This window comes from Aristolochia californica, unplaced genomic scaffold, assembly GCF_029961685.1.
Source record: "Aristolochia californica isolate CCGP_79_NKW_82.1479 unplaced genomic scaffold, dmAriCali1.0.hap1 SCAF_16, whole genome shotgun sequence".
In the NCBI taxonomy this organism is placed as follows: Eukaryota; Viridiplantae; Streptophyta; class Magnoliopsida; order Piperales; family Aristolochiaceae; genus Aristolochia; species Aristolochia californica.
Window position 1 is genome coordinate 22,696,091 of NW_027181837.1, and position 27,596 is coordinate 22,723,686.

Below are 27,596 nucleotides of genomic sequence, written 5' to 3' on the forward strand. Positions count from 1 at the left end.
TCCTAAACTCGTTGCAATAGCCTTGTCGCTAAAAGTTTTTCGCAAAAAAAAGATATTCCATAACTAAAACTTAATTCGTATTAAAATGAAAATTTTATTTCAGCCCCGAATTTGGCAAAACTTCGCCAACATTTTGCATTTGTAAATAAATCCAAGTTCCCTAAACCATCGAGATTTTCCAGTTTTCAGGAAACCATTCCTTTCTTGTCTGTCTATTTCTTTCTTCCGATGCAAATTTGCCGGGGGGAAGGCAATCTGTCACCTTCGATCGCAGGTTGAAACCTCCCGCAATATTACAGTATCTCCAGGAATGAGAAAAAGGACTCGGAAAAGTGTTTTCGCTGATGTAAATATGTGATGCATTTAGAGAGTGGCCAGAGAATGGATACCTTCCATGTAAGAACCCGAGAATTTCTACAATCTTGCAGCTTTTGCATTTCCCCTGTAACAGACTCAAAATTTGACACCTTCAAGCCACGGTCCAACTGATATCCTCCTCCTCATCCTTTCTGCTAATTCTGGTAACTGGGGCGAAAGAAAAAAGAAAGAAAGACGGTTCTTCCCCTCTCCGGTTGTTTCTTCCAATAAATAGAGACATTCAAGTGAAAAACTAGCTAAGAAATACCACCAAACACCTTCGAGAGACGATCTCCAAAAACTGGTAAACAACAAATATACATATATATAGAGCGATTCAATTCAATTACAAGACACAAATGGGTTTTTGTACAATCAACCCCTACTTGGGTCTTACAGCTGCGAACCACATGTATTGCGAGTGGTGATGCCTGCAACGAAACGATCCGGGATGGCCCGTGGGAGAGCAGATGCACCGCTTCACCGTCGTCGTCGCTGTCGTTGCTGACGCCGGAGAGGCGAGCTGGTGGGTTCCCCCATCCTGCAACAAGGGTGGGTCCGACCAAAGCGTTCTGGAAAGCATGATCCCCACAAGAGGCAAAGCAGGGTAACACATTTCTCTGGTTGTTTGAGTCCCTTCGTCTTTCTCGTTGTCTCTGGTCCAAAAAATCTTGTAGATTTGTAGAGTTCACACGTTAACTTACAGCAGAAGAAAGAATCTGAATTCCTTTTCTTGGTCCCTCGTTTAAGTAATTTTACCTGAGGACGAAAAGGCACCTCTGATGGCAGAAATGGTAAGGCACCAGTTGTCGAAAGGAGGGCGGAGGTGGAGGAAGAGATGCAGACTACGTGCCTGCCACCCATCCCGCCTCTAGCAAAGTCGTTAAGACCAAAAGGATGAAATCATGTATTGAATACAATGATTTGGACAAGTAAAACTAGCCGACCACTGTCGTCTCTCTCTGTTTTTTCTTCTTTCCTACAGAAGCATAGGAAGGGTCGACTTGGGCTTCTTCTCGGACAAAAATGACAATGACATGAAGCATAATGGCATCATACAGAGACAGCGCCCATTCTGCTTCAATTCCATGGAGGTGCAGCAAACCAACTTCATAAAAACCCAAATCAAGAGGCAGTTTAATAGACCCTACCTACCTTCTGTTCAAGCCAATAAGAAAAAACAAGATTAAAGAATCTCCTACCCTCCCTGCCCTGAGAGCTGAAGATCCCTTCCCTGACAAAGCAATTTTTTTTTTTTTTTACAGATAATAACATCATAAACCCAGCTTTGAAGAATTATTGTATTAGAATTACCGACAACATATGGAACATGGGATAAGCTCCAACCAACGACTTTTAACATCGGTTTTTCCAAAACATGGATATCATATTACTATTACATTAAGTATCTGTACAAAGAGAATGGGGCAATTCCATAACATAATGTCACATAGGAATCACAATCAGTCAACAGATAGCTCAATTTCATACACAGCTCGGCATGCGAGTTTTTGAACCATCAACATTTCGACCAAGATAGCTCTGTATGCAACTCACTGAAGATGCACAATCATTAGTTAGATAAGTTCAATATTAAACAAAGAACCTTAACTGGAAGACATAATAGACTCACCTCAGGATAGCAATCCTGCCGAACTATAGTCTGGTTATCAGTGTTCACAAACACTTCACAAGAAACTTTTCCCTGCAAACAGAAGATTAGATGGGAATACAAATTGAAAGAAAACTTTGGCAAGGTGGTACCCAGTTTAAAGGAATTTACTTTAGTTCTTTTAAAAAAAAAAAAAAAAAACTCAAAGAAACAAAAATTATCCTTGTTCTTTTGTCTTTTTTTTCAGAATTTATGGATGTCATTGATAAATAAAGAAAGGGTAGGATATAAAAGAGGGAAGAATTAGGGTTCACCCCTCAGGGTACTAGCCGTAGATACAACCAAGAAGTACTAGAATAACTGTAACAACCCTCAGAGAAGAATACCTAATCCAAAGTACTAGATTTAGATATAGCTGAAACATACTAGAATTACCTGTCATATGCGCTAATGCCCCATAATCTACAGAAAATGTGGATGATGTTGATCAAAGGAAGGTAGATTTGCCTAATAGAGCTAGGGTAGCACTAGCGGTGAAGAAGGATTGGGGCTGCACTCTGGTCGATGCAATGGACACCCGCATGATTTGTTGAACCAGCCAATGTGAATCATCTTTGTTCACGGTCACTAAGTTTAGTAAATTAAATTATGCTCGTGGTGGTAGACCCCACCCCCCTTGAGCAGGCTGATTTGCCATTGTGGGTTTACTAAAAATTTCCTAACACCTCTCTGAATCATGACTTGCTTGCCCACAATGGATACACTATTTTCTTGTACCTTATCTTGACCTGACCTTTGGTCCTGTCTTTTCCCTTTCTAGAGGGATTAAGTGGGTTCAAATTTAAAGCTGAGACATCACCTTTATTATCTGAGCTGGCATTGCTGGCTCAGCCCACATCACCCTTGAGACTGATTCTTCAAAGGAGGATCAGTCAGTATTACCTAAAATTTGGATCTGAATTGCCTCATACTTGAGTCCTAAATCTTGGAGAAAACAAGTCACTCATACCACTTTCCTTTGTTTCACCAGTTCATTCTCATCCAACACAAGTGGATGGTAGTTGCAAATCTGCTGCCACACACTATCTAATTTGCCCACAAACCCCTTAACCAGTTTATCACCACTTTGCGCATTAAAATACCTAGAGTAAAAATCACATAGCCTCAACAGGTTCTGGTCTTGAGAGAACCCTTATTTGTAGGGACACACATATATCCCTATCAACCTTTTCAAGGATTACTTAACTTTTTTTTTTTTTTATACGTGGTTCCATACTGTTAAGCAGCCACAACACAACTGGAAAATTATCATACATCCATTCGGTAGTCTGAGACATAGATCAGCTTTTCTTTCTTCTTTGCACCAGTAAAGATCTCATCACCTCTGGCCCACATGAGATAATTTTTCTGATTGAGCTTAACAATAGTAATCTCACCTATTCTGGTCATCCATGTCTGATGACTTCTATAAACTCATAGCTGGAATGATAACTTACCATTTCCACTAGCAGCCATAGCATCAACTAGTCCAACTAAAGGAATGAGAAACAAACATGTTGGAGAGTTGGACCAACGAAGAGGTTGAGATGTAATTTTCTTTATATTTCAGTCCATATTCACCCTCGTTTCAGCTTAAGTAGAAGGAAATATTGTAGTTCTTATTTTTTAAAGTGAAGGTTACAAATAAAACAAGGGACGCAGCCTCACACCTAATTCCTTTCCATCTCTCTCATTTCTTTCTTCACGTTCCAGTTATTTCTCCCTTTTCTCTTTCACTCTTCTCTTCTACTTCTCTCTTCCACTTTCTTCCACACATCTAAGCGAATTCTCAAACGTGATACATGGAACCCAAGAATTCCCACACAGCATCATTTATAGCCTCGTATACCCCAACTCCTGCATGAACCAGGGCAGCTTTGGCTTGAAAAATTGTAGGGCCAGCAAAGGCTCTTCAATTTCTATGGCCACCAGCAGCAGAACAGATTTTAATCTGTGATAAGCTAAGAAAGAAGAGCAAGCCTGTGATGAACTCCCTATGTAAGCTATATAGATAAGAGGAAGGAACAGCGGACCATCAATTTCTTCACTCTGACAAAAGCAAGAGATCTGGAGGGCTGTTTTAAAGAAATTCAGTATAAGTGCATGTGTTTTACACAGCCTTTTATTTTTCTTGAAAGTACTTAGAATTTCATTGAGAAGAGAAGAAAAATATATATTACAAATTACAATGGGCCATGAAGGCAAAGTCCAACAATGACAAGAGTAGCCACCAATAGATTATAGCTATGCTCTAACAAAGTACAATTACCAACCCAGAAAAACAGACAAAAAACAAGGAAAGCCCTTTTAAAACAAGAAGGGACTATGGAAGGTCTCTCTGACCATGATTTTCTCGCATATATGGAATGAAATACACAACTCTATCTTGGGAGCATGGATTTGGAGTCCTCTCCAGTTGTAAAGCTTAAGAACCATTCCCTTCCACACACCATGGATGCCCCCTCCCCAAAATAAGCTAAAAATGAACTTTAATGACAGTTCTATTGGAAACCCTGGGCCAGCTGGATTTGGAGGTATAAGAGATTGCTCTGGTCAGAGTTTGCTAGTTTTTGCAGGCCCAGCAAGGCATTGGGACTCGGTAGAAGAAGAGTTGAGGGCTTCTTACAGGAGCAAAGCTACATTCACAGTATGTTTCTACCCCACTTATTGTAGAAGGAGATTCTGCACAAGTAATTAATGTAGATAACGCACACATAATAACCCTGGTGAAACTTGAACCCAAGGCCCCACACAAGAAACCCTTCCCATGTGACAATTGAGTGAAAGGTTCAACTCCACTAATTTCTCCCTCTATAGATTTTTAAACTACTCATTTTTTTAATAAAAACCCATATGTTAAAAAATAAAATAAACAAAAGGATTAACAAATAATAGAGCAGATGCATGGAAGAAAGTTTATGAAAGCAAACCATGCCAGTTGGGATAAAGCTTGGATAATGATGATGAAATCTCTTCCAAGATATATTAGTTAATCTTTTCCCTGCAACATTGTTAGTTCTGCTATAGGTGAACTAAGTGCTTTCTATTTTCCTTCATGCAAGAAACAGATCTAGATTTGAAACTGGACCACATGAGCTTTCCTTTAAAAAGCAATAGGAACAAAGAAAAGAATAACATTTTCTCTTTTGTTCGATTTCTTGTTCTTTATTTATCTTTTTACATCTCCAACAAAATTGTTGGTGTAATGTCATCCAAACTTCATTAGGGTAAACAAGGTTGATAAAATATTTGTTAAGTGATGTACACAGCAGCCTTCAATAAGGGAGCTTCTCTGCGATGCTCAACACTTCTGATGCAACACCGATCCCCTCAGTGTAAAAATATGGTGTCTTCTTCTCCATTTCTTCCTCAAGATTAAAATATGAAAAGAAGAAAAATTGCTATTTCATACCCAGCCTTGAGCCTCAACTGAATCTCCTTTGCAAGAGGCGGCCTTCCATTATCCTTACCATGTCCATATTCCTTCAGCACCCATAAGCCTCTCCGACCAGCAAGGGTATCTCACCTCAGAAGAACCAAATGAAATCTCTGGAGACCTTTCAATTCATCCACTGTCTCTCCAAATTTGCCATTGCAAAAGAACTATTCTTGTTATCCATGTTTAACAAGGCCCTCGCGGTTTTATGGAAATTTTGTATCAGTAGACTGATGTCAAGAATTATTTTCGGCCAGGTTGATTAAACAGACCTAAAATTCTACTGAGAGGGCATGTTCCAATATATTTTTCAAATCTGAGCACATAGAGAGGTATAACTAAGAACCAAGTGTGGCAATACAGAGATCCAAAATTGCACATTGTGCAGCAAAATTATTTTTTTCTGGATGGAATTGAGGAAACCCACCCACAGAGGTGACTGCCTCGATCATGACTTGACTTTTTAGTAAAAGTTAATCTTCATTTAACCTAGCGATGTCTGTCCTTTCAAACACTCTTCAATTTATACCATCGTATATTTGGCTTTACCCTTTTTAATTGTCATTCTATCAGATACCTCCAGGAACTTCAGTAAGTATAAAGACAAAAGTAGAAATTGCCAAAATTTATGGCAACACATCCCAAAACCAGACAAAATTCAAGAACGAAATCAAAAGTGAAATTACCTGTATGGGAACTTCAAAGAAGAGCAGACCCAGATACCCGTCAACACGAGTAACAGTATCAAACGGAATAGAACCCCTGGCCATGTCCTCAATCAAGTAGATGGCATCATGTAGCACCTCAACGCCATTAAGCTGCAACGTGGCATCAATATATGACGACCTCCGAGCACCGATGTGTCCCATATGCGAGGTCACGAAGCCGAGCTGCCTTCCGCGGTACCCAATAGAAACCACCAGAGATTTATAATCGAGAGAGAAGAAGTCCTTGTTGTAGACTTTTACGGTGAGGGCGATGGATATGTCGAGGGAGATAAGCTTCCTAGAGGAGACATGGATGCGTTCGAGACGGAGGCGGACAACAGAGAGGTCGGGATCGGAAGGCCAGAGGAAGAAGAGGGCAACGACAAGGAGGAGGAGGAGGATTAGGCAGGAAGAGAAGAAAAGTTTCCGGCGAAAGCGGGGAGGGCGGTAAGGCGGGAGGAGGATGTAGTCGGCGTAGGGATCGTGGGTTTGATAATATGGCGGCGGCGGAGGAGGAGTTGGTGCTCTTTTTGGCATTTTGTGAGCAGTATGACCCTCCCAGGCTCCGGTGGTGATGGCCGACGGGACTGCCCCGAAGAATGGAAGATATTTGCTCCTATTTAGGCGTACTTAGGAGGGAGCGACGACTGCAAGTCTTTCCAAGAAATCTTCTGTTGATGCGGTCATACAGGTTAACCCAAAGATTAAATTTCATTAAATCGACGAAAACGAGCGAGAGATTACTTCCACTCCAGGGTCGATTTTTTTTTTTTTTTTTTTGTTTCCTCCCTCTTGCAATCGTCTCCACAATGATACAAGGTGTGTAGGGGATTGTTCCGGTGCCATTAACGCATAAAAACCCTTCGATCGTAATAAAAATAATCCACTGGTACGGATGCTCATTTTTTATAAGCAAAAAATGCCACTTTGAGTACGGATGCTCATTTTTATTAAGCAACATGATTTTGTCTCCATTCCATAGAAAAAAAACGGAAGCTATCCATTTTATGACTGTGAAATAGTAGTGAAATTTTCAAAGATTTTGCATGTTCAAAAATCGATTATTTTGGCGGTTAATTATACCCATTTAGTGTTAATCTTTTCTCTTCCTTCTCAAGTTTATGCCCATCTTTTAACCGTCCATGGAACTTACGGTCATGCACAGGAATTGAAATGACAGCTTTTCCTAATGTCTCTAGAAACTTTACAGCCCTAGCTCAGGTAAGTGCTAATGGCCTAAAACACATTGCTGTAGCTTAGATCTTGAAAAAATTTCATTCTATACTTTCAAATTTATGAATTCAAGCTGACAGAAGACAAAAGATATGAGAATAGGCACAATTCCAAGCTGCCAGAAGAAAAGGGTTGCACCCAAACTCCCCTTAACCTAACAATTGCTCTTCCTGTCAAGGAACACGCAGTCATGGCTACTACTATACACTGTACTTTGCTCCCTCATCAGAACAATTAAGTACAGAATTACAATGTGGTGGCTTTGCATTCCTTGTGGTCTATGAGCTTACAGTTAGGCATCTTATCCATTTTGACTTGTCCGTGCATGATTGCGCCATGAACCTTGCTGCCTTGCCAACACCTAAAACAAAGTACAAAACATGAATAACTCAGTCAATTCAGCAACAAGGAAACATTTCTGTGTCACATGGTAAAATACTGGACCTTCTCACTCATGAGATTCATGGCGGAATTGGAGTGGTTTTCAGTGGCGCACTCCTCTGCACATTCATTCTCTCTACCTCCAGAAGAAACTGTTGGAATTCCAAACATGGCACGATCATGAGCGGCCTCACTTTCAGCTTCTCGTTTTGCCTTCATAATAATCAAACACAAGTTCACTTAGGCAGGCCAGTATAACTTTCTGAAAATCCGATCTGAAAAAAAAAAAAAAAAAAAAAAAAAAAGACTACAAAAGCTAAGCTACCTCCACAGCAGAAAACCGGAAACCCTGTTCCATACCCTTCACTAACTTTGCATCATCTTCTGCAACTGTAGTATTGGAAAATATGGATGTTAATAACAACGGTTGGCAACTCAGTAACTAGGGAGCACATTTGATACTGGGTCACCGAAAAATGATATTTACATAGACTCATTCAATATCATAATGTGGTTTGACATGTTGGCTAATCCGGCCACCATGAACAGTTGGAAATTCATAATCTCTGGTCTTACAATGAAAGGGACTTAGAATCTAGAAAACAATGTGTACACCCAGCTGAAAAGACCAGCACTGATGGCAGTAGATGCATGGACAGAATGAGAAAACTAAAAGACTTGCATGACAGAATGAGAAACTCCGAGCCTTATGTATAAGGTAAGAATAGATATGCTCGAATGAATGTAGAGAGCACAATACTAAGCAGCCTCCTAAGAACCGAAGATAATTTTTGAAGAAATGCTAGCCTCAGGAGACAAAAACACTTCAAAGGAATATGACTCAACAGAAAGGTGAAATATATCCATCAACAGATATAAAACTTTTGGCATCCAATCATCATAAAAAGGAATTCAATATATTTTGGGCTACCAGCATAGTTAACCTTCAATTTCTTCATCATCTAATGGGGCTTCCTTGTTGAACTCAAAACGTTCCCATCCTGTGCTCTTAACTTTATCCTTTGAAGCTGTAAAAAATAAGACCAAAAACAGTTAATTGCACATTGAAGAATTTTTTTTTTTTATGACTGTTAAATATTGTAGTAGGGGTACTTTGGTCTTTTTCACCAGGTTATTTTAGTCATTATCTCTCTCAAAGGAGTGCTATTTTTTTGTTTGTGTTCCTAGCTTTAAGGATAGTTCTTTAAAAATATCAATTATTCACAGTAACTGAGAGAGAGGGGCATACTCCCTTGTTTTGTACTTTTTTTTTCAGTTAATATAAATAGGTCATAGGGGTCAAACTCAATCCTTAACTGCTGCTCTTTCTGATATGCAACAGCTTGTTATTCCACTCTTAAGCCAAGTGGATGAAAAAAAATGCATTGGTTATGACCTGGTTAATGAATAGTATGGAGTCATCTATGAAAAATTGGTTTTAACCTGGTCAGTGATTAGTATGGAATCATCTAGGGACAATCAGGTGTTGTTTTAAGAAACAGCCTAAGAGATTTAGGATTCTCTATTTAAAAGGTTCTCTTAGGATAGAAAACTGTCTAGAATATATACATTATACTCTAAATTCTTCTCTATTCAAAAAGGAAATAAACCAATTACTGAGTTCATGGATGAGATGGATGTAATCTGCCAGGAGATTAGGTTTTACCAACCAATTACTAGAATGAGAAGGAAACTAGTAGACAATGGGAATAGCTACGAGTAGCTTGAATTCCTACATGCGTGATCCAAATCATGAATCAACATGAGCTAATCTGTTAGCTAACAAAGGTAATCCTTCGTTTGAGGACACATGAGCTAGTGTGTTGTTGCTAGAGCATGTTGCTCCATCAGTTGTTAAGACAACAAGAAAGACAGATGCTTCAGCCTTGAATGCCAACTCTGCACAGGTCTCTAGGGGGTATGAGGGCAGAAAAAGTAGAGGATGAGAGGCTGGACCTCGAGTTCATGGCATCATGATTGAAAGTGTATCCACTATGGGCACACTCGTAACTACTCTTGACAGGTACTGAGATAAATCTTGTAAACCAACATGAGCAAAGCAGGACACTCCACAAATAAGTGGATCCATTGTTACCAATGATGGTGAAACAGCCCTGAGTATAGAGAAAGAAATGATACAGTTCATGCTGTGATTGGAAACAGTGTTTGCTACTCCATCAAATGCACATGCTCATCTTTCTACCTCAAAAGCTGCTACTTTAGCACAGACAAGTATGTCTGCTTTCGATATTGCTCATGCAGGTCAAATGTGTCATTAACTCTACAACTTTGCACATATGTCAGGTGTTAAGATAAACAACAGGCAACTCGTCCAAGTTCTCATCTTTTACTCTTTTGTCAACTCTTTCTCATGCCACTCTAGCAAATGGGTCATCCTCTAGTATTTATGAAAAGGGAGTTCAGGCCAATTCTATTATCATCTGTGTTGTATCTTCCCAAGTTTCCAGTTTGTTTATTATCCGTTTCTAAGATCACGGACCGATATGTTAACGCAGACAGCTTGACTTATTGTGATGAAAGCGAGAGCCAGAGGAGGGAAAAGAGGGAGATGGTGATCGCAAGGGCGATTGTCGGATCCTACAAGAGAGAAACTGAATCAGAGTGAGAGGGAAACTAAAAATGCACAGAGGAGTGCTGGCGAGCATTGCCAGAGAGACCAGGAACTGATCGAAGGAGTTCATACATCTCCCCTGATGTTCACAAGCGTGTCGCAAACGACCACGAATCACAACAACCTCACTCAGCTTATCAAGGATCCAACCTCACTACGCATGGTGGACCTCGGCCAAACTACCTCAACGCCACCACAACAGCAATGGAAGACAAAGACTGGTAACTCGTTCGGAGCAAAGAGGAGAAGAACTTCTCCGGCACAATGATCTGTAGGAGCGCCAACACCAATGTCATTCCTTCAGCTACGATAACGCAGGTGTCTCTATCAGAAAGCTTCATTTTCGCTTCGGGCTGGTAACTCGGATCTCTATTACAATCCCCGATGTTGCCTGCGCTTCCTTCTTCAAGCAATTTGATCAGATCACAAAGGATCAGCATTCCAGAAATAAAACCAGGGAGCTCTAGACTGGACAACTCATCTTCTACTTCTCAGTCTTTAAATACAAACAAACCTGGGAATGCACCCAATGCTGGCCTGATGCTATAATGGCAAGGGTTCAACATCCCTCAATCAACATCCTCTGGCATCGGCTGGAACACTTTCATGGATTGCCTTCAAAGCCTTTCTCCTACTAACACCTCTAAAACACACCTTACCAATGACGCCTCACCAGCCTTCCCTGCTTTGTAACCCAGCACCAAACCCTTTCTGCAGTCTCCAAACGCTTCCAAGATAAATGACCTCAAACTCACCAAAACACCTGTCAACCACTTCACCCTCACCATCACCAGAATCGAAAACTAGCAACTCATCCACCTATCTCCTTACTTTTCATTCAAATCAAATTCAAACCAGGGCCCATTTAAACCGCACCCCTGCTACCACTTACCCTTCTGACCATGCTGACAGCCACCTATTTGAACAGATAGAAAAGACCTACCTAAAGCTAAGATTCTACATGTGCAAACAAACGACCAAAGGGAAATCCTTACTGTGACTAAAAACAGATTTGAGGATAAAGGACACCAAAACAGTTGACTAGATCTCATGCCATGAGAAGTTAGATTCATATTGTTCCACTTCTATGACACAGTCATTGGAAGTTAAAATAAACTCAATAGTTCAAATTTTAAGTAGAGATAGACTTATCCGGCAGCTCCGGTTTATTTCATTCTGGTGTTTCCACAGTGCAAGAAATCCTCTCATATCCATTAGGTATGTATTTTGTATCTTAATGCCAGTGCAGTGCACACACTTTTCCTAAAATTAAGCAGCATCAAAGGTCTTAAAGCATTACTTTTCCTTTTTACTGTGTTATTGCGAGAAGAATGCAATGTTAAGACATCCTAACCACATCAAGCAGTACGAGGATTATAAGAAAGAAAACATGGTTAGTATATTGGCTAAAGTAATTGTCAAAAGGACAAGTTACAATGCAAGAGGAATCTCATGATAAAAGAAAAAGGAGAAATTTAAAAAAAGAAAAAGAAAAATGGAGTACCGGTTTCAGATAGCTGGAATTTCATCTTGGCTTTAACCCTTTCAGCAGGTGACTGTTCATATAAATAAACAGTTGTTATCAGGTAACAGTAGTCGCTACAACACAAGAAAACTGGAGGCAAAAATGGAGAAGAAAATTCTTTTGAGGGGAGAGAGAGAGAAAGAGAGAAAGAGAGATTAATTACCATCTGATTCTGGTAGAAGAAATAAACGTACAGCTAAAGATGCATATTTCAAATTAACGGGAAAGAAAGTAGGTCAACAGTGAAACTGTTAAGTTTATACAGACATTTGAGTTTAATAAAAAGGTAGGACAGCAAGTGGAGAGATTATTATGTTGAACTTTGATGGCTCTTCTCTTGGAAATCCCAGGATCTCTGGATTCGGAGGGGTTATTTTGGATCGTTCAGGAAACCAGCTTTTCTCATATGCCGGCCCTTTAGGAATCGCCGACTCTACGTCTGCGGAGCTTCATGGCCTTCTCAACGGGCTCCGCGTTTTCAGAGATAAGTGCATCGGTCCACTTCATATTGACGGGGACTCAAAGGTGGTCATTGGATGGTGCGAATGTGCATCCCCTCCCCCTTTGGCGCCATTGGGACACTTTTCGGGAGATTATTGAAATTACTTCAGTTTTATCTTGTATTTGGTCTCACATTCCGAGATCCGTAAATTCGGTAGCTGATGTGCTTGCTAAGCAGGGAGCTACCCTACAATTGCTGGCTTTCGGGGATATGCTCCTTTTTCTGTAATTTCTCTTGTTAATACACATACATCTTTTTAAAAAAAAAAAAAAAGTGGAGAGATTATGACCATTAAGGTTTGGAAATCCAACACAGCACAGCAATTGGACCAATTTAAATGGTGGTGAAACAGGATTTTTCACCAGTGAATAACTCAGATGTCAGAAAATATGGAAAACCCAGATAGGTTGACCCATATCTGGACAATCTTACCTGACAGGTCTTTCAGGTGAGGAGAGCACCTACTTGGTGCTTGGGATGGGATTGGAGCCTGATGAAGTGTATGGCTCCAATGTTGAAAATTCCACTGTATATTAGGAAGACAGCACTAACCTATAAAATTGAAGGTTTATGAAAGAAGGATGAAAAGCATAAAACAAGAAGATTGAAAGACAACAGCATATTTTTTCTATTTTTGAAAAGTTGTTATTTTGGGAAGTGCTCCAATTTAGTTTTTTTCTATTTGAAGAAAATCAGAAACTATCTAACTTCGGTAGTAGGCAAGTTTGTCAATATCCTCAATTAGGAGAGTTTTCTATAGGAAAGTCTTTAATTATAAGTCTTCCTTATTAGTTAGAATGAGAGATAACAGCAGCCAAGTTTTGATGAATGTAGGAACCCTCAATGTCATAGAATTCCTTTTTGGTACTATTTCATGAGAGGGTTAATCTTGTGATCTTGTCCATGACTGCATTGTAGTAGGCTGTTTTGTGGGAAAAGATTCTGCTGTTCCTTCATTCCAAATGTGCCAAGGAGTGATGGTGAACAGGGTGCGCCAGTGCAGGTTTCAAAAGTGAGGGAGGGGGGTAAAGGCACATTCGATGAGATCTCTCAAGGAGTTAGGATAATTGCTGATGTTGAAGAGATATGGCACCAGATTTTGTGGGAGAAGGGGCAGAGGATGAGTAGATGATCTACTGCTTCTTCTGCACTGTTACAAAATCTGCCAAGTGTGTTAATTACTGTGGTTACCCTCCTATCCAAGTTGTCAGCGGTTAGGTTTCTATTTTCAATGCACACCAGCAGAAAAATAAGGCCTTGGGATGGCCAAGTAGCTTCCATAACTTGGAGGCCGAAGTGTCCAGAGGGAGCCCTGCAGATAGTTTATATTTGTAGAAAATGATAGATAGTAGAAACCATCAATGGAACTTTCTAATGCCCAATCTGCCCATATTCTTAGGTAAATAAACATTCTTCACTTTACAAGGTGGTATTTAGGACTGTCTGAGGATCTGCTCTGAAGAATACGACATTTCATGCCCTCAATTTTGTTAGCCATACTAACCAGGCATTTAAGTATTGAAAGAAATAGGGTATACCAGCAAGAGTTGACATGACAAGTGTGAGGCACCCATCTCTATATAACAGTTTCCCTTTTCATGCTGATAGCCTCTTATCAAATTCATCAAGAATATGTCTCCAAAGGGTCTTAAACAATTGACTGCTGGTTGAAATTGGGAGTTTTGCAACCAAGTAGATGACTTGTGTTGAGAACCTTAGATAGGATATTTTTTGGCCAGACATGATTTCACAAAGGGGGAGTAGGGCTTTAAGGCTTATGATTTGCTCCATACTAGTCTCACAAAAACACAATGTATCATCCACAAATTGTAGGAAAGGAAGATACAATTTACCAAAGTCAGCAATTAAGTGAAGCCAAGAATTTTGTCTAGCAGTAAGAAAGAGTGCAAGAGGAAGACCCTCACCAGTGAGTCCGAAAAGCATGGGAGACGGGTCACCTTGACGAATTCCCTATTAACTTTTGAAGAAACTGTGGGCCCAATGAGAAGAACTAAGAATAATTCACAGGACATGCAACTTTTTATCCAAGATAACTGCACATTTTTGGAGAACAGCCCATAGAGGGCCTAACTCTTTCTTTTTTTTCTTTTGGAGAATGCCTAACTCAACTATTCATTAGCTGAAATTGATCCAAAACAATCAAATTCGACTCATAGTAAACATTTGTTCTTCCATTTTTACTTCTCCTTGGCTTCTATTCGTGATCCATCATTGGAATTGGTGTATTAACTGATGATTGGCCATGAAATTTATTCAGGAATTTGTCAAGGAGGAGTAAAAGGAAAATGGTTCTCAAATTGCATAAGCTTTCCATATTTCCCTTTGACTGCTAAATTATCTAAAAATACCTTCACCACTATCTCTTCTGTCCTCGAGACCCGACCACATACCTTCCAACATTCTCGAATTATGTCAGACGCGGATAAAAAAACTCAAGCTCAGAAGATAACAAAGACGATGGGAGTTTTATCTCTATCCCAAAAACTTACCCATCACATAAAGTACACAACCATAATATGCAAGCCTGCTTGGCAAACGCTAATTACTGTAATCACACCTTTGAAGGATTTATATAAATAAACATTTTTTTACCTAGTTCTTTCTTAGCTAGAAGAATAAAATTCTCTTCGGAAATACAAGTAAAAGAAGCATTGAGAACTCACCATGTTGTCGTAGCCTTCAATAAGCCGCGAATAATCAATCTGACCACTCTTGTCTCTTTTCTCAGGTCTTCTTGACCTAGGAGACAAGCTTCTACTCCTGCTTCTACTTCTTCCCCTTCTCCTTTCACGCGTTCTTCTGCCATACAATTCAGATCGATGCTCTTTTTCTCTGTCGCGGGGCTCCCGCCTCCGTCTCGAATCATGATCACCATAAGAGCTTCTGGACGAGCCATCTGTATAACGGGAGGAACTGATGGTGGAACTGTGACTTTTACTCTTCAGTTTGTCCTTTACATTCTTCAGCTGAGTTTCTCTCAGGATATCCGATTCCGTTTCGGGGTTAGACGCTCGGACGAAACTACTGAGAAAGGAGGAAGATTTAGAGCTTTTGGGAGGGTTGGCATCGGAGGAATGCGAAGAGGAAAACCCGAGGCCCTGTTTGAATTTAGCAGCGCCTTCACCTCTGCGTGTGAGCTCATCGTAGTATGCGGCAGCTTTCTCTTCCTCCATGAGTCGATTTGATTTCTCGTCTGTTTTGGAGTTCCTTTGTTTGCTGTGTTTGATTCTCGGTTTTGCATCAAAATGGAGTGGCTGTTATTTTTACCGCTTAAAGATGAACTTATTAGAATATTACTGAACTTATACTAACTTTCAAATTATTACATTAATTAGATAGTACTTTATTACCACTAAAGATAATACCTTTATAGTGATTAATATAGTTTTGCATGAGTTATATATAAGGCTTCATATATATGGATGAACAAAGAAACACTTTTTTTTTTTTCAATTTGGTTGTGGAGAACCACTACATAATAAAATACCCTTGATAATCTTTTTTAGGGAACTACTGGAAAAAAAAATTGTTGGAGGCATTGTTAATTTATTGGAATGATCGGGGACCCTTTTTTTACTAAATCGATTACTTGTAACATAGTTTCAAAATAGTTTATGACATTGTATTTTACTACCATATAACATAGTACTCAAGTTTTAAAGGAAAATACAAGTTTTGTAAATGGTGTCACATAGGGGTGGCTTCGAACCGAGTTGGTTCACGAGCGGTTGTAGTTCGGCTCAGTACCGACTCGGTTTGATTCGGTATCTCTCGAACTCGAGATCCGAAATTGGCTCATTTGAGTTAACGAGCCGAACTCAACCGAATCAAGGTTTGGCTCGAAAGTTCACGAGCCAGCTCGTTAACGGGTAAGTCGTGGGATCGGGATAGGGAGCAAGAGCCGGGGAGAGGGGGGAGCAGGAGGACGCCGAGCCCCTCCCGTCCACCTCTGTCGTGGTCGACAACTCCTCGCCGGCCACTACATCCCCTTCCCTCCAATTTCTTCCTCTTCCTTTGATTTCTTCTCCTCCTATGTTACCGTTGCCATCGCCACCGCCTCCGTAGCCAACGACAGGTCCTCGATGGTACCACACCTTCGCTCTGCGTCATCTCGGCGAAAAACCAGACTGATAATCGACGACGGAGAAATAATTTTGCTCCTCGATACCTCACGTGTGAGATCTAACGGACGATTTCGCACGTGTGAGATCTAAACTGACAATTTCGCACGTGTGAGATCATAAACAAGTAAAAAAAAAAACTCTTTTGTCCCTTCCTCGTCGCTCTTCAAGAAATTGAAAAAAGACATTTTAGTATAAATACATTTCTAGATATCATTAGTGGTTTTTTCAATAAATGTTGAAAAGACATTTTTAGTAGAAATATAGGGACCATTAGTGCCTCATATTTTTTGAAAATATTTTTCTAATTAGAAATTTTTATTAAAAAATCATAAATTTTCTAAGTAAGATTTTCTTGCCAAGATGGGCTAGAAAACCGTATAGAAAAATTTTGAATAAGTATTTGACAGTTAGTGCTATAATACTTTTAGTATGAGGCAATTTTCATAGCAATTTTGTGTTTGACATTTTATTTGATTAAAAATTTATCGATAAGTATAGTACTATATAGGGGTGGCATCGAGCCGAGCCGAGCCCGGACCTGCTTATGTTCGAGTCGAGCTTGGTTTAAATATTTCGAGCCTCGCTTCGAGCCGAGCCTCGTCTCGAGCCTAAAATTGTTATCGAGCTCGAGCCCAACGAGTTCGAGCCGAGCTCGAGCCTCAACATATATTTAAAATTTTTCAAAAAATATATATCGAATAAAATGTATATAAAATTATGCATACATTTTACATAAAATTGGGCATAACTTATATATATAATATGTGTATTTGGGCATAACCTTTACTTAAAATTGAGCATAATCTATATATATAATACTTGTATAAAATTCGGCATGACCTCTACTTAAAATTGGGCATAATCAATATACATAATACCTGCATAAACACTCCATAAAATTGTCTATACATTCCATAAACACTTCATGAAATTGTTTATACACTCCATACACTGCATAACATTATAAATAAACTCCATACAATAATCAAACACAATAAAATTAAATAAAATATCACTATCAATTTACAATCACCCAAATAAAAACTATAAATCCTTTAAATAAAATCCTATTACTATTACAGACTTACTAGAAAATTACAAGAAATATTTTAAATTTTTCTTTGGAACGTTAAATGGACCTCTTATTGCCTTTTCTAAGGAAATAAATAAAAATTAATAATTAATCTAATATATTATTATACTTATCGATAAATTTTTAATCACATAAAATGTCAAACACAAAATTGCTATGAAAATTGCCTCATGTTCAAAGTATTATATCATCAACTATCAAATACTTATTCAAAATTTTTCTATATGGTTTTCTAACTCATCTTGGCAAGAAAATCTTACTTGGAAAATTATATGATTTTTTAAAAATAATTTATAATTAGAAAAATATTTTGAAAAAATATGAGGCACTAATGGTCCCTATATTTCTATTAAAAATGTCTTTTCAACATTTATTGACAAAACCACTAATAGTCTCTAGAAACGTATTTCTACTAAAATATCTTTTCAATTTATTTAAGAGTCATGAGGAAGGGACAAAGAGTTTTTTTTTCCTTGTTTATGATCTCGCACGTAGGGGTGGATTTGAATAAATTATATATAAAATTATGCATACATTTTTAAAAAATATAATGATAGGGGAGGTTCAGGATTGAATTTCAATAATGGATTAAAATGCACCAATATTAATATTTTTTACTCCAATTGTTGTCTAGCTTGTTTTGTAATTTTTGAATGAGGCCATAATCTCCTTAGTGCCCTAGATAAAAATTTATATTATAGGAAAAACTAAAAATATTTTTCCTATGATACATATTCCCAAAAAAACCTTTAAATAAAATCTTATTACTATTAGTGACTTATTAGAAAATTACAGGAAATATTTTAAAATTTTCTTAGGAAAGTTATATGGACCTTTTATTGTCTCTTCTAGGGAAATAAATAAAAATTAATAATCAATCTAATATATTATTATACTTATCGATAAATTTTTAATTAAATAAAATATCAAACAAAAAATTGCAATGAAAATTGCTTCATGCTAAAAGTATTACAACATCAACTGTTAAATACTTATTCAAAAATTTTCTATACAGTTTTTTACCCCATCTTGGTACGAAAAATCTTACTTAGAAAATTATATGATTTTTAATAAAAAATTTCAATTAGAAAAATATTTAAAAAAACATGAGACACTAATAGTTTATAGAAAATTATTTCTATAAAATTTATTTTTAATTTTTTCCAGAGGAATTTTTTTTTTTTTTTTTATGATCTCGCACGTGCGACATCTTCTTGCAAGGAAGGGGGAGATTATTTCTCCCATGTTCTGGTTTTCCCCCGAGACGATGCGGAGGGAAGGGGGTTAGGGCGCCGGGGAGGACCTATCGTTGGGGATGACGGCCATGACTGAGTCGGTGGCGACGGAAGTGGCGGTGACGGAAGCAGAGGCGACGGCGAGGAGAGGAAGAAATCGAACGGACGACCACAGAGGCAGCCGACAAGCAATTGCGACGGTGGTATAGACGCCGGCGAACAGCTACGACGGCGGTAGAGGCAGCGACAACAACCGATGGGAGGGGTTGGCAGTGACAAGGGGGGAAGAAATTTTTTTTCCACCCTCGCTCTCGCTCCCGCTCCCCCGCTTGCTCGCGATCCCGTTACCGATTCATACTAATCCGACTCATTTTGAGCCGGCTCGCGAGCTGACAAACCGAACCTAGCTTCGGTCGAGCTCGACTCGTTAAGGTAAACGAGCCGATTTCGGTGCTCGAGCTTGATAAATGACGAATCGAACCGAGCCGATACCGAGCCGGCTCGCGAACCGGCTCGATTCGAAGCCACCCCTAGTACTATATTAGATTGATTATTAATTTTTATTTATTTTCCTAAAAGTGGCAATAAGAGGTCCATTTAACTTTCCTAAGAAAGTTTTAAAATATTTCTAGTAATTTTCTAGCAAGTCTCTAATAGTAATAGGATTTTATTTAAAGGTTTTTTTTTGAAAATGTGTATCCTAGGAAAAACATTTCTAGTTTTTCCTAGAATATAAATTTTCAATTAGGGCACCAAGGAGGCCATAGTAAATTTATGGCCAGATTCAAAAATAACAAAATAAGCTAGACAACATTTGAGGTAAAAAAGATTATTATTGGTGGGTTCTAATCTATTACTGAGATTCAATCCCGAACCTCCCCTATCATTCTTTTTTAAAAAATGTATGCATAATTTTATACATAATTTATTTGACATATATTTTATGTAGAGTATTAAATGTAGGTTAACCTCAAACTCAGCTAGAGCTCGAGCTCAAACTCGAACTCGGTTAAAATTACTAGGCTTGAGCTTGATTACAATTTTATAGTTTGTAAATTTATAATGAATTTATAGTTTTTATTTGGGTGATTGTAAATTGATAGTGATATTTCATTTAATTTTGTTATGTTTGATTATTGTATGGAGTTTATTCATAATGTTATGTAGTGTATGGAGTGTTTAGACCATTTTATGGAGTGTATAAACAATTTCATGGAGTGTTTATGGAATGTATAGACAATTTTATGGAATGTTTATGCAGGTATTATGTATATAAATTATGCCAAATTTTATACAGGTATTATATATATAGATTATGCTTAATTTTAAGTAGAGGTCATGCCCAATCTTATACATTTATTATAGATGTAGGTTATGCCCAATTTTATGTAAAATGTATGCATAATTTTATATACAATTTATTTGATATATATATTTTTGAAGAGTTTTAAATGTATGTTGAAGCTCGAACTCGGTTAAAATTTTTGGGCTCGAGTTCGATAACAATTTTAGGTTCAAGACGAGGCTCGACTCGAATATGGGCAGGTTCGGGCTCGGCTCGATGCCACCCCTAGTGTCACATATGCTAATGAATAATAATATATTAATTCAATCAAATTCAATGTCAAAAAGTGTCATATAACTTCCAACAAATTGTTAGCTTTTAAAACAACGTTTTTATGATATTTTCTAGTCTAGACCTCTATAACAATTCTTTGGTCCATTTCCTCCTTTGTTTGGGCCCTTTAGGAGTTGTAGAAGTGGCCCCTATAAGTTTCCGACTTAGGCAAGTCAAATTGGATTTGAGATTGGGTGAGCCAAGTTGAAGGGTAGGACTCGACTCTTTTGTTCTGGCCACTCTGTATTGCAACAAATCTTACCACCGGATTGGCGAGTTCGAATCTAACTTGATTGATTCAACTTGAATTTTCATAAGTTTGAGTGAGAAGACCCTCTACCCTTTCGTTCAAAACTTTAGTGGATACCTCCCCCCTTAGAAGACAATAGAGAGGAGGTTGTAAAACAACTATGATACCATGCCTTGAACTAAATTATGAACATACCTTCAGCTTTATTGAACACGTGCTTTATATCCAAAAAACAAACCTTACAGGACATGTGTCATTCAGCCATTTGTGGAGGGTACTTAGTTACTCAACGACGAAGGCGCACTCGGCCTTTCAATGTCCAAATTCATGGAATTATGAAAAAGGGAGGCATTCCCACCCACTTTTCTCTGTACTTCGTTCCCCCCCTTCCATTCCGTGTGGAGACTTTTTTCCCCCTCTGTTTCTATGATCTATGCCTCTGTCAATCAGAAGATATCTGTCTTTGTTATCTCTTAATGTGGATGCATCAAAAGAGGCAACAATACAGTTCGATTTTTGAGAATTTCTCTCCTCTCTGTATGTGGATGCATCTCAAGGGGAAGCAATACGGTTCGTTCGCTTTCTGTCCAAATACCTAAGGAAGATGTTGAACTGAGGAAGAGCGGTGTCAGATAAAGTCTTGAGGTAGAGAGGGTCTTTCGAGAAGTTTGGATGTTGAATGATCTATTGAACGTTAGTATCTGAACAAGACCCAATATGGTTGTTGTTATTGGATTCGATTTCCTTCCTTGTGGACTTAATTAAGCTCTCTTTTCATTTTTTTATGCTCTGGAATTGCTGTGCGGTAAATTATTATTATTCCTTTCATAAAAACCATTTCCATTTGTCATGTTTATATCTACCATTTCTAATACATATCAGAAACCTAACACTTTGTTGGTTCTCTTATCCTTTTTGTTTGGTTCATGTCGAGCTATATGTGCTAGTAAGTTCGCAATTTCAATTTTTTTTTTTTTTTTTGACTGCTGTTGCTATCCTCAGATCCTTCTTTAGCATACGTGGGATGTCTAGATATAGTTGCTAAAGGGTTAACTGTATCATGGAATCTGATCAGTGAATGTTCCCCTGAGTGGCATGTGGATCTGTTCGGGCAAGTACTTTTATACAATTTGCGTATATCGTTTGAAGCCTAGACACCAAAAAGCGAACTTCTCTGAGAAATAACAATGTCAGGGTCAGATTTAGCTGCTTCAATATCAGCAAGTCTCCTGGTTCTCCAAGTTCTTCGAAGTGAAAATCATGACTCTCCTTTCACTGCTTCATGGCTTTACCACCTTCCGTAGGAGGGCAACATTTTTTTGTCCTTATTTTTTTATTTTTTAATGAGGAAGGACAGCTTCTTCCCTGGATAATGTCTTCTCTCCTTTTAAACCTTGAATTAGTGTGGAAGTTAATTGGTAATGACTCAGTTAGAGTCCCATTTCTGTGTTGTGATTTTGTATTTGGAATGCCAACCTGATAAATCATATCCTAATCTAAGTTATGAGTTGAATATATATGTTGGTTGCCATCTAGTATCCTAATTTGGCAGGAAGTGTTTTTTTTCTGATTCTATCATGTTTTCTTCTATAGTGTTGTTACGTTTTATTGGAGGACCACCTTCTTGATGGGGATCAAGAGTTTCAAGCTTACTCAAAGAAGAAAAAGAGAAAACTTGGCTATTTGGCTCAATGAGGAGCCTGGAAACTGTGCTTATGTAGTTTTAGTAATTTGGGACGGGCTTGGGAATTTTAATTTCTTACCTTTGTAGTCCACCATAATTCCTAAACCCTTGTCAAGCCAACCAATCCTTCTACCTCTTATTGGATGGAAGATTCTCAAGTATGAGGTATTTTCTTCTAGTCTAGTATCTTGTTAGATGTGCTTGTACTTGTTTAGCTTGATTTTTTGTGATATAGTTTATTTTACTTATGATCTTAGCAGATTATAAATTTGGTGTTTTAACCTGAACCTTTCATTTTCATCATTCCTGTTTGTACAGTAATTTTTTTCTTGCTAAGCCATTTAATACTGATCTACCTAGCTGTGATGCATAATTACCATTTGTTTCACAATAATCCATCCTAGTATCTTGTTAGATGTGCTTGTAGTTGTTTAGCTTAATTTTTTGTGGTTTAGTTTATTTTACTTATGATCTTAGCATATAATCAAATTTGTGTTTTAACCTGAACCTTTAATTTTCATCATTCCTTGTTGTACAGTAATTCTTTACTTGCTAAGCCATTTAATATTGATCTACCTAGCTGTGATGCATAATTACCATTTGTTTCACAACCGTCCATCCTATTTGGATGAGTTGTATCAAACTTCATTATTTCTTGAACTTGGATAATTTTGCTTTTCAACCAAAAAGTTTCTTGTCGTTTTTCTCATTAAAGACTAAATAAGGATAAATAGATAATTAGTAAATAAAAAATCTAATATATATATTTGAATGTTGATTACACATGCACACCATACGCCCAATACCCCTAGTGAGACTTGAACTCTAAGACTGCACACTAAACCCAACCCCACTCCCATGTGGCCATTGAGCCAAAGGAATATGGACTTGAAGCATCCGTTCACACTTTGAAGTAGAAAGACTGTATTGTTGATGTGTATTTGCCTGTTGATTTTCAGGACTCCATAGACTTAGCTCATGGAGAAAAAGATAGAGACACCCATTATGGACTTGATATCCTAACCCTTCCCCTAAGCTCAATTTATAAATTAATAAACCTAAAATATTACAATTATAACCCTGGAACTTTAACCTAATTACATCAATGCCATCTCTATGAGATGACTCTTTATGTACCATCCTGCTATAATTGTATGGGCATGTGGGCCTTCTCCTTGATCTATGGGCCTTGAGCCCATCTTCTACATCTCTTGGATGTGTGGGCCTTCCTTGATCTTATGGGCTTGGGCCCATCTTCCAACACACTTGGATATGTGGGTCTTCCTTGGTCATGTGGGCTTGGGCCCATTTTCTAATACTCCCCCTCAAGGTGGGAGTGAGAGAACATCATGAACTCCCAGCTTGCTGCAAATGGTGTATAAGATCTTCTCGTATAAAATGGCAGTCCTCCATATCTTCCAACACTCCCCTCATGTTGGTGGTATTTTCCATGAGGCCCAACTGGCATAAGATAAGTGAGAATAAAATCACTCCAAACCGTATGACATCGCTCCATACTCCAGTCATAACCCACGCTGGATGTAGGGCATACTCCTATCTTCTGTGGGTGGGTCTATACGCAGTGCTTAGAAGTGTAATAAAACTCCTCTATCACCGTGTCCCAACTCGGGACACTAACACTCAAGTGGTAGGAGTAATAAATGCCAATGTAATTGGTAATTGCCCGGAAGATAATATTTTGGGGCCACATTGGCTTTCGTCATCCATCAGAATTGCCAAAAAATCAGTAACTGAGAAGTCCTTCAATAATAATGTCTCATCCAAAGAGACACAATAGCTGCAACTGAAATGGGCCTGGACCCATATAACACGCACCAAAATAATAAAAATCGTTGTAAAAGGACCCATGAATTAATCCAATGCGAGTATATGCACCAAATAATATGTTGACCAATATAGCCGAGTCGTGGGAGAAATAGGATTAAACTCGGGACCCGGACCCATATAACCGAGGCAGAAAAAGTGGGCCAAGTTAGGCAGAAAATGAACTTATTTGCTGATTTTGTCTTTCCTTTGTCCAGCTAATTGTGAGCAAAATAAGAGAACTTTATTCTACACATCTGAACTAATCCTTCTGTGTCAAGCCGCTTCCTCACATTAGGTGAGAATGTGTTATGAAAGTAGAAACATAGTCAGAGGAACGGTATATGTCATTTATTTTACATGATATTTTGAGTGCACTTGTTATAAGTCACCTAATATTTATGAAACAAATTATTGTTATTGTTGCTTTTATTGTTTTCTTTTAATTTTTTTTATGCCGTTTTATTTTTTATTACATTGATGAAGTAGTGAATAAGAAGTTTGTCCCTGCTGGGACTTTCATGAAAATCATTACTTTATCTGCTTTAGATTTGAAGCTATCCTTGTGTTGTAGCCACCCCTATTGATTGCTTAAGATTGTGCTTCATCCCTATTAAAGTTGGATCCAGGTCTATCATAAAATGACTAGCCAAAGTTAAGAGGCTTTTCGTGACTACTAATCTTGGAATTATTCCTTACTTTTAACCTATGTGGGGATTATTCCCATCAACAATTGCAAAATGAAAAGAAATTTGGCTTTTTTCAGTTCATATTTCATGGTTTCAATCATATTCAGAGTCTTGAATTCTAAGGTGGTTTCAATCATATTCAGAGTCTTGAATACTAAGGTGGTTTCCATGCAGGGATAGCATTTCTTTTTCTCATTCTCCAGCAGATTGGGGAAAACATTCTTCATAAGGACGTAGTTTGAGGGTTGTTTTTTGTGTACCAGATTTCCTGCAGAAATAGATGCCTCTAGTGCAAGTTCCACAGATGGAATTCAAAGGACTGGCTGGTACTACCGAAGATGAGATGTGTGATGACATTCATCAAAGTTTGTGGTCAGTTGATCAAGTGGATGATCCCAGAAAGAAGAGATTTCTGGAAGTGGCTGAAGAAAGTGACGCTGGGGTATCTGATGAGAGAATGCATCTTGATTTGTGGCCTCTTGATGAAATAGACCCCGGGAAGGCAAAGTTCCCTTGCTGTATTGTTTGGACTCCACTTCCAGTAGTCTCATGGCTGGCACCCTTTATCGGTCACGTGGGAATATGCAGGGAAGATGGGACCATTCTGGACTTTTCAGCGTCCAATTTTGTGAACATAGATAATTTTGCATTTGGAGCCGTGGCAAGATACCTTCAACTTGACAGAGAGCAGGTACATCTTAAACTTCTGCAGTAGTTTCTGCATTAGGTTTGGTTTTATGTAAATTTCTTTTTTTCCTGGAATACCAGCAATAGCATCTCTATCTCTTTTTTTACAACCTTGACTACTAATAATGAAAAGTCTATGTAGATTGGCTGCTTCGGTTTCATTTATTAGTACTATGATAGGAGAGCAATCAAATTTGCAGCAGTTATCTTTGTTCTTTTTGCAGCCACTGGATGGGGTTTAAGCCTTCTGACTGGGTTCATTTATTTTCTCTTTTACACATCGCAATCAATTAGATGTCTTTTTGGGGAAAGTTAATTGTCTCAGGTGTGCATGTCCACATTCTTTCTGGCTGGGATTTCTGCCTCTTTCTAAGAGCTTCTTTGTACCTCCCACAGAAAGGCGAGGTCTCATTTCTGCAAATATTTCATAGGAAATGTGACGAATAAAGCATAAATTGCTAAACATGGGGAGCTTGCTACAGTTCGAGGTCTCATTTCTGCAAATATTTCATAGGAAATGTGACGAATAAAGCATAAATTGCTAAACATGGGGAGCTTGCTACAGTTCTGCCTGTTATGTTTTTGAAAGTAAAAGCCACAGGGGTTTCTGGACAGGTCATGACTGTTACCTGTGGCATATTAAACCATTAGTGTCAGTAATTCTCAATTGAACTGGGTGTTTGCTTGTTTGATCTTGTGGGATGACAAGTGAACAGATCCAATCAGGGCCTCCCTATCCAGTGGCCAAAATCTCTACTCTCACCCAGTTAGGTGGCCATCTACCAATTGGAGTGTAGATCTGAACAATATCCTTTGATTATTAATAGCCTACTAACACTTTTTGAGAAAATTACGTGAGGAGTTTGTTTGAAAAATGGGCAGTGTTGCTTTCCTCCAAATTTGGCTGGTCACACGTGCAAGCATGGATACAGACATGCTGAGAAGGGCACAGCAATCTCTTGGGATGATGCATTACACATGAGTCTGCGTCAATACCAGCACAAATCCTATAACCTCTTTACTTGCAACTGCCACTCCTTTCTGGCTAACTGCCTAAATCGTCTTGCTTATGGTGGCTCCATGGGGTGGAACATCATCACAGTGGCAGCACTCATATTGGTCAAAGGTAGATGGGTGGACAACATGTCTGTTCTGAGGTCATTTTTTCCGTTCATGGCAGTTCTCTGTTTCGGTGTTTGGGTTGCTGGTTGGGCATTTTGTTTGGGTTTAGCCTCTTTCTCTCTACTTCTTGTGGTTTGGTATCTTTTAGGGGCATTTTGTGTAAGGAATCTCATCGAATGTGACTAGCATGAATTTGAGTATTGACAGCAAAACACTATCTCATTCTTGGATGTAAGAAACTCATGGTTTAGCCTATGGCAGACAGATTCATAATCATGCAAATTTGCCCCTATTATGTAAGAGGGATTCTGTATGGAATATGTTGAAAATCCAGGAACTGGTTTTACACATCTCAGGTGATTGGGACTGATAATGCTAGTTTAGTTTTTGACAAAAAATGATTCTCTAAGAATTATATTATTGGTTAAGGTTACAGAAAAATCTCAAGTTTGGAACAACAAGCTATGACTATGTGCATGAGAAACTGAAATCCAAAATCAGAGTTTCTCTCTTTGAAGGAAAGAGTTAAACATTCCAGCCTAGACTGATATACCTTTGAATATAAAGTGGTGAGGAGTATATCATGTCTTTTTTTTTTTTTTTTTTAACTTGAACTTTTGGTAAAGAAAATAAAGTTTCAGTTATTGGGTAGAATTTGATTTACTTTTTTTTTTTTTTTTTTTAACTGTGAATTGGTTTGTTTACATTGTTTAAGTGATATGGATTTCACCATTTCATGTATAATAATTCAAATTGTATATTCTTTGAAATTACCTTCTCTCCTTAAGATTCCCTATGGACTGACAAGGCCTAACAGATTTTTTA

The 27,596-nt window shown here is 38.3% G+C and overlaps 3 protein-coding genes across 10 annotated transcripts; 1 reads left to right on the plus strand and 2 right to left on the minus strand.

Annotated features, from left to right (window-relative positions):
* Nucleotides 1-662: 662 nt before the first annotated feature.
* On the minus strand, nucleotides 663-6,983 carry LOC137953978 (uncharacterized). Of its 3 annotated transcripts, none has more exons than XR_011112459.1 (4): nucleotides 6,131-6,983; nucleotides 1,991-2,062; nucleotides 1,117-1,913; nucleotides 663-1,011 (listed from the first exon to the last, which is right to left on the minus strand). XR_011112459.1 is itself a non-coding variant. In XM_068801554.1 (3 exons), exons 1-3 carry the CDS (start codon nucleotides 6,686-6,688, stop codon nucleotides 1,911-1,913), a joined length of 633 nt encoding a protein of 210 aa, XP_068657655.1. In that variant the 5' UTR covers nucleotides 6,689-6,983; the 3' UTR covers nucleotides 663-1,910. The 3 variants fall into 3 exon arrangements, 1 of the variants encoding a protein (XP_068657655.1); XR_011112458.1 differs by having other exon boundaries at nucleotides 663-1,027; XM_068801554.1 differs by having other exon boundaries at nucleotides 663-1,913.
* Nucleotides 6,984-7,414: 431 nt separating this feature from the next.
* Nucleotides 7,415-15,643, minus strand: LOC137953834 (uncharacterized). Its single transcript, XM_068801348.1, has 6 exons — nucleotides 15,109-15,643; nucleotides 11,902-11,953; nucleotides 8,710-8,793; nucleotides 8,091-8,155; nucleotides 7,829-7,978; nucleotides 7,415-7,745 (listed from the first exon to the last, which is right to left on the minus strand). The coding sequence occupies exons 1-6, from the start codon at nucleotides 15,616-15,618 to the stop codon at nucleotides 7,686-7,688; spliced, it is 921 nt and encodes a 306-aa protein (XP_068657449.1). The 5' UTR covers nucleotides 15,619-15,643; the 3' UTR covers nucleotides 7,415-7,685.
* A 5,467-nt stretch (nucleotides 15,644-21,110) lies between these two features.
* Nucleotides 21,111-27,119, plus strand: LOC137953246 (protein REVERSION-TO-ETHYLENE SENSITIVITY1-like). 6 transcript variants are annotated; one of them, XM_068800541.1, is made up of 4 exons: nucleotides 21,111-21,458; nucleotides 22,359-22,614; nucleotides 25,137-25,653; nucleotides 26,532-27,119. In XM_068800541.1, the coding sequence occupies exons 3-4, from the start codon at nucleotides 25,243-25,245 to the stop codon at nucleotides 26,955-26,957; spliced, it is 837 nt and encodes a 278-aa protein (XP_068656642.1). In that variant the 5' UTR covers nucleotides 21,111-21,458; nucleotides 22,359-22,614; nucleotides 25,137-25,242; the 3' UTR covers nucleotides 26,958-27,119. The 6 variants fall into 6 exon arrangements, with proteins under 6 accessions (XP_068656642.1, XP_068656645.1, XP_068656643.1 ...); XM_068800544.1 differs by having other exon boundaries at nucleotides 25,226-25,653; XM_068800542.1 differs by having other exon boundaries at nucleotides 21,111-21,410.
* The last annotated feature ends 477 nt before the right edge of the window (nucleotides 27,120-27,596 follow it).

Bases quoted from the DNA above. Each gene is read 5' to 3' on its own strand.
- LOC137953978 (XM_068801554.1), bottom strand. From the start codon at position 6,688: ATGCCAAAAAGAGCACCAACTCCTCCTCCGCCGCCGCCATATTATCAA. The intron at 2,063-6,130 runs GTAATTTCACTT...TTCTGTTTGCAG, and splicing joins TCTTTGAAGTTCCCATACAG to GGAAAAGTTTCTTGTGAAGT.
- LOC137953834 (XM_068801348.1), bottom strand. From the start codon at position 15,618: ATGGAGGAAGAGAAAGCTGCCGCATACTACGATGAGCTCACACGCAGA. The intron at 8,156-8,709 runs GTTAACTATGCT...CCAATACTACAG, and splicing joins AGATGATGAAGAAATTGAAG to TTGCAGAAGATGATGCAAAG. The intron at 7,746-7,828 runs GTCCAGTATTTT...ACTTTGTTTTAG, and splicing joins TGAATCTCATGAGTGAGAAG to GTGTTGGCAAGGCAGCAAGG.
- LOC137953246 (XM_068800541.1), top strand. From the start codon at position 25,243: ATGCCTCTAGTGCAAGTTCCACAGATGGAATTCAAAGGACTGGCTGGT. The intron at 25,654-26,531 runs GTACATCTTAAA...AAAAATGGGCAG, and splicing joins TTCAACTTGACAGAGAGCAG to TGTTGCTTTCCTCCAAATTT.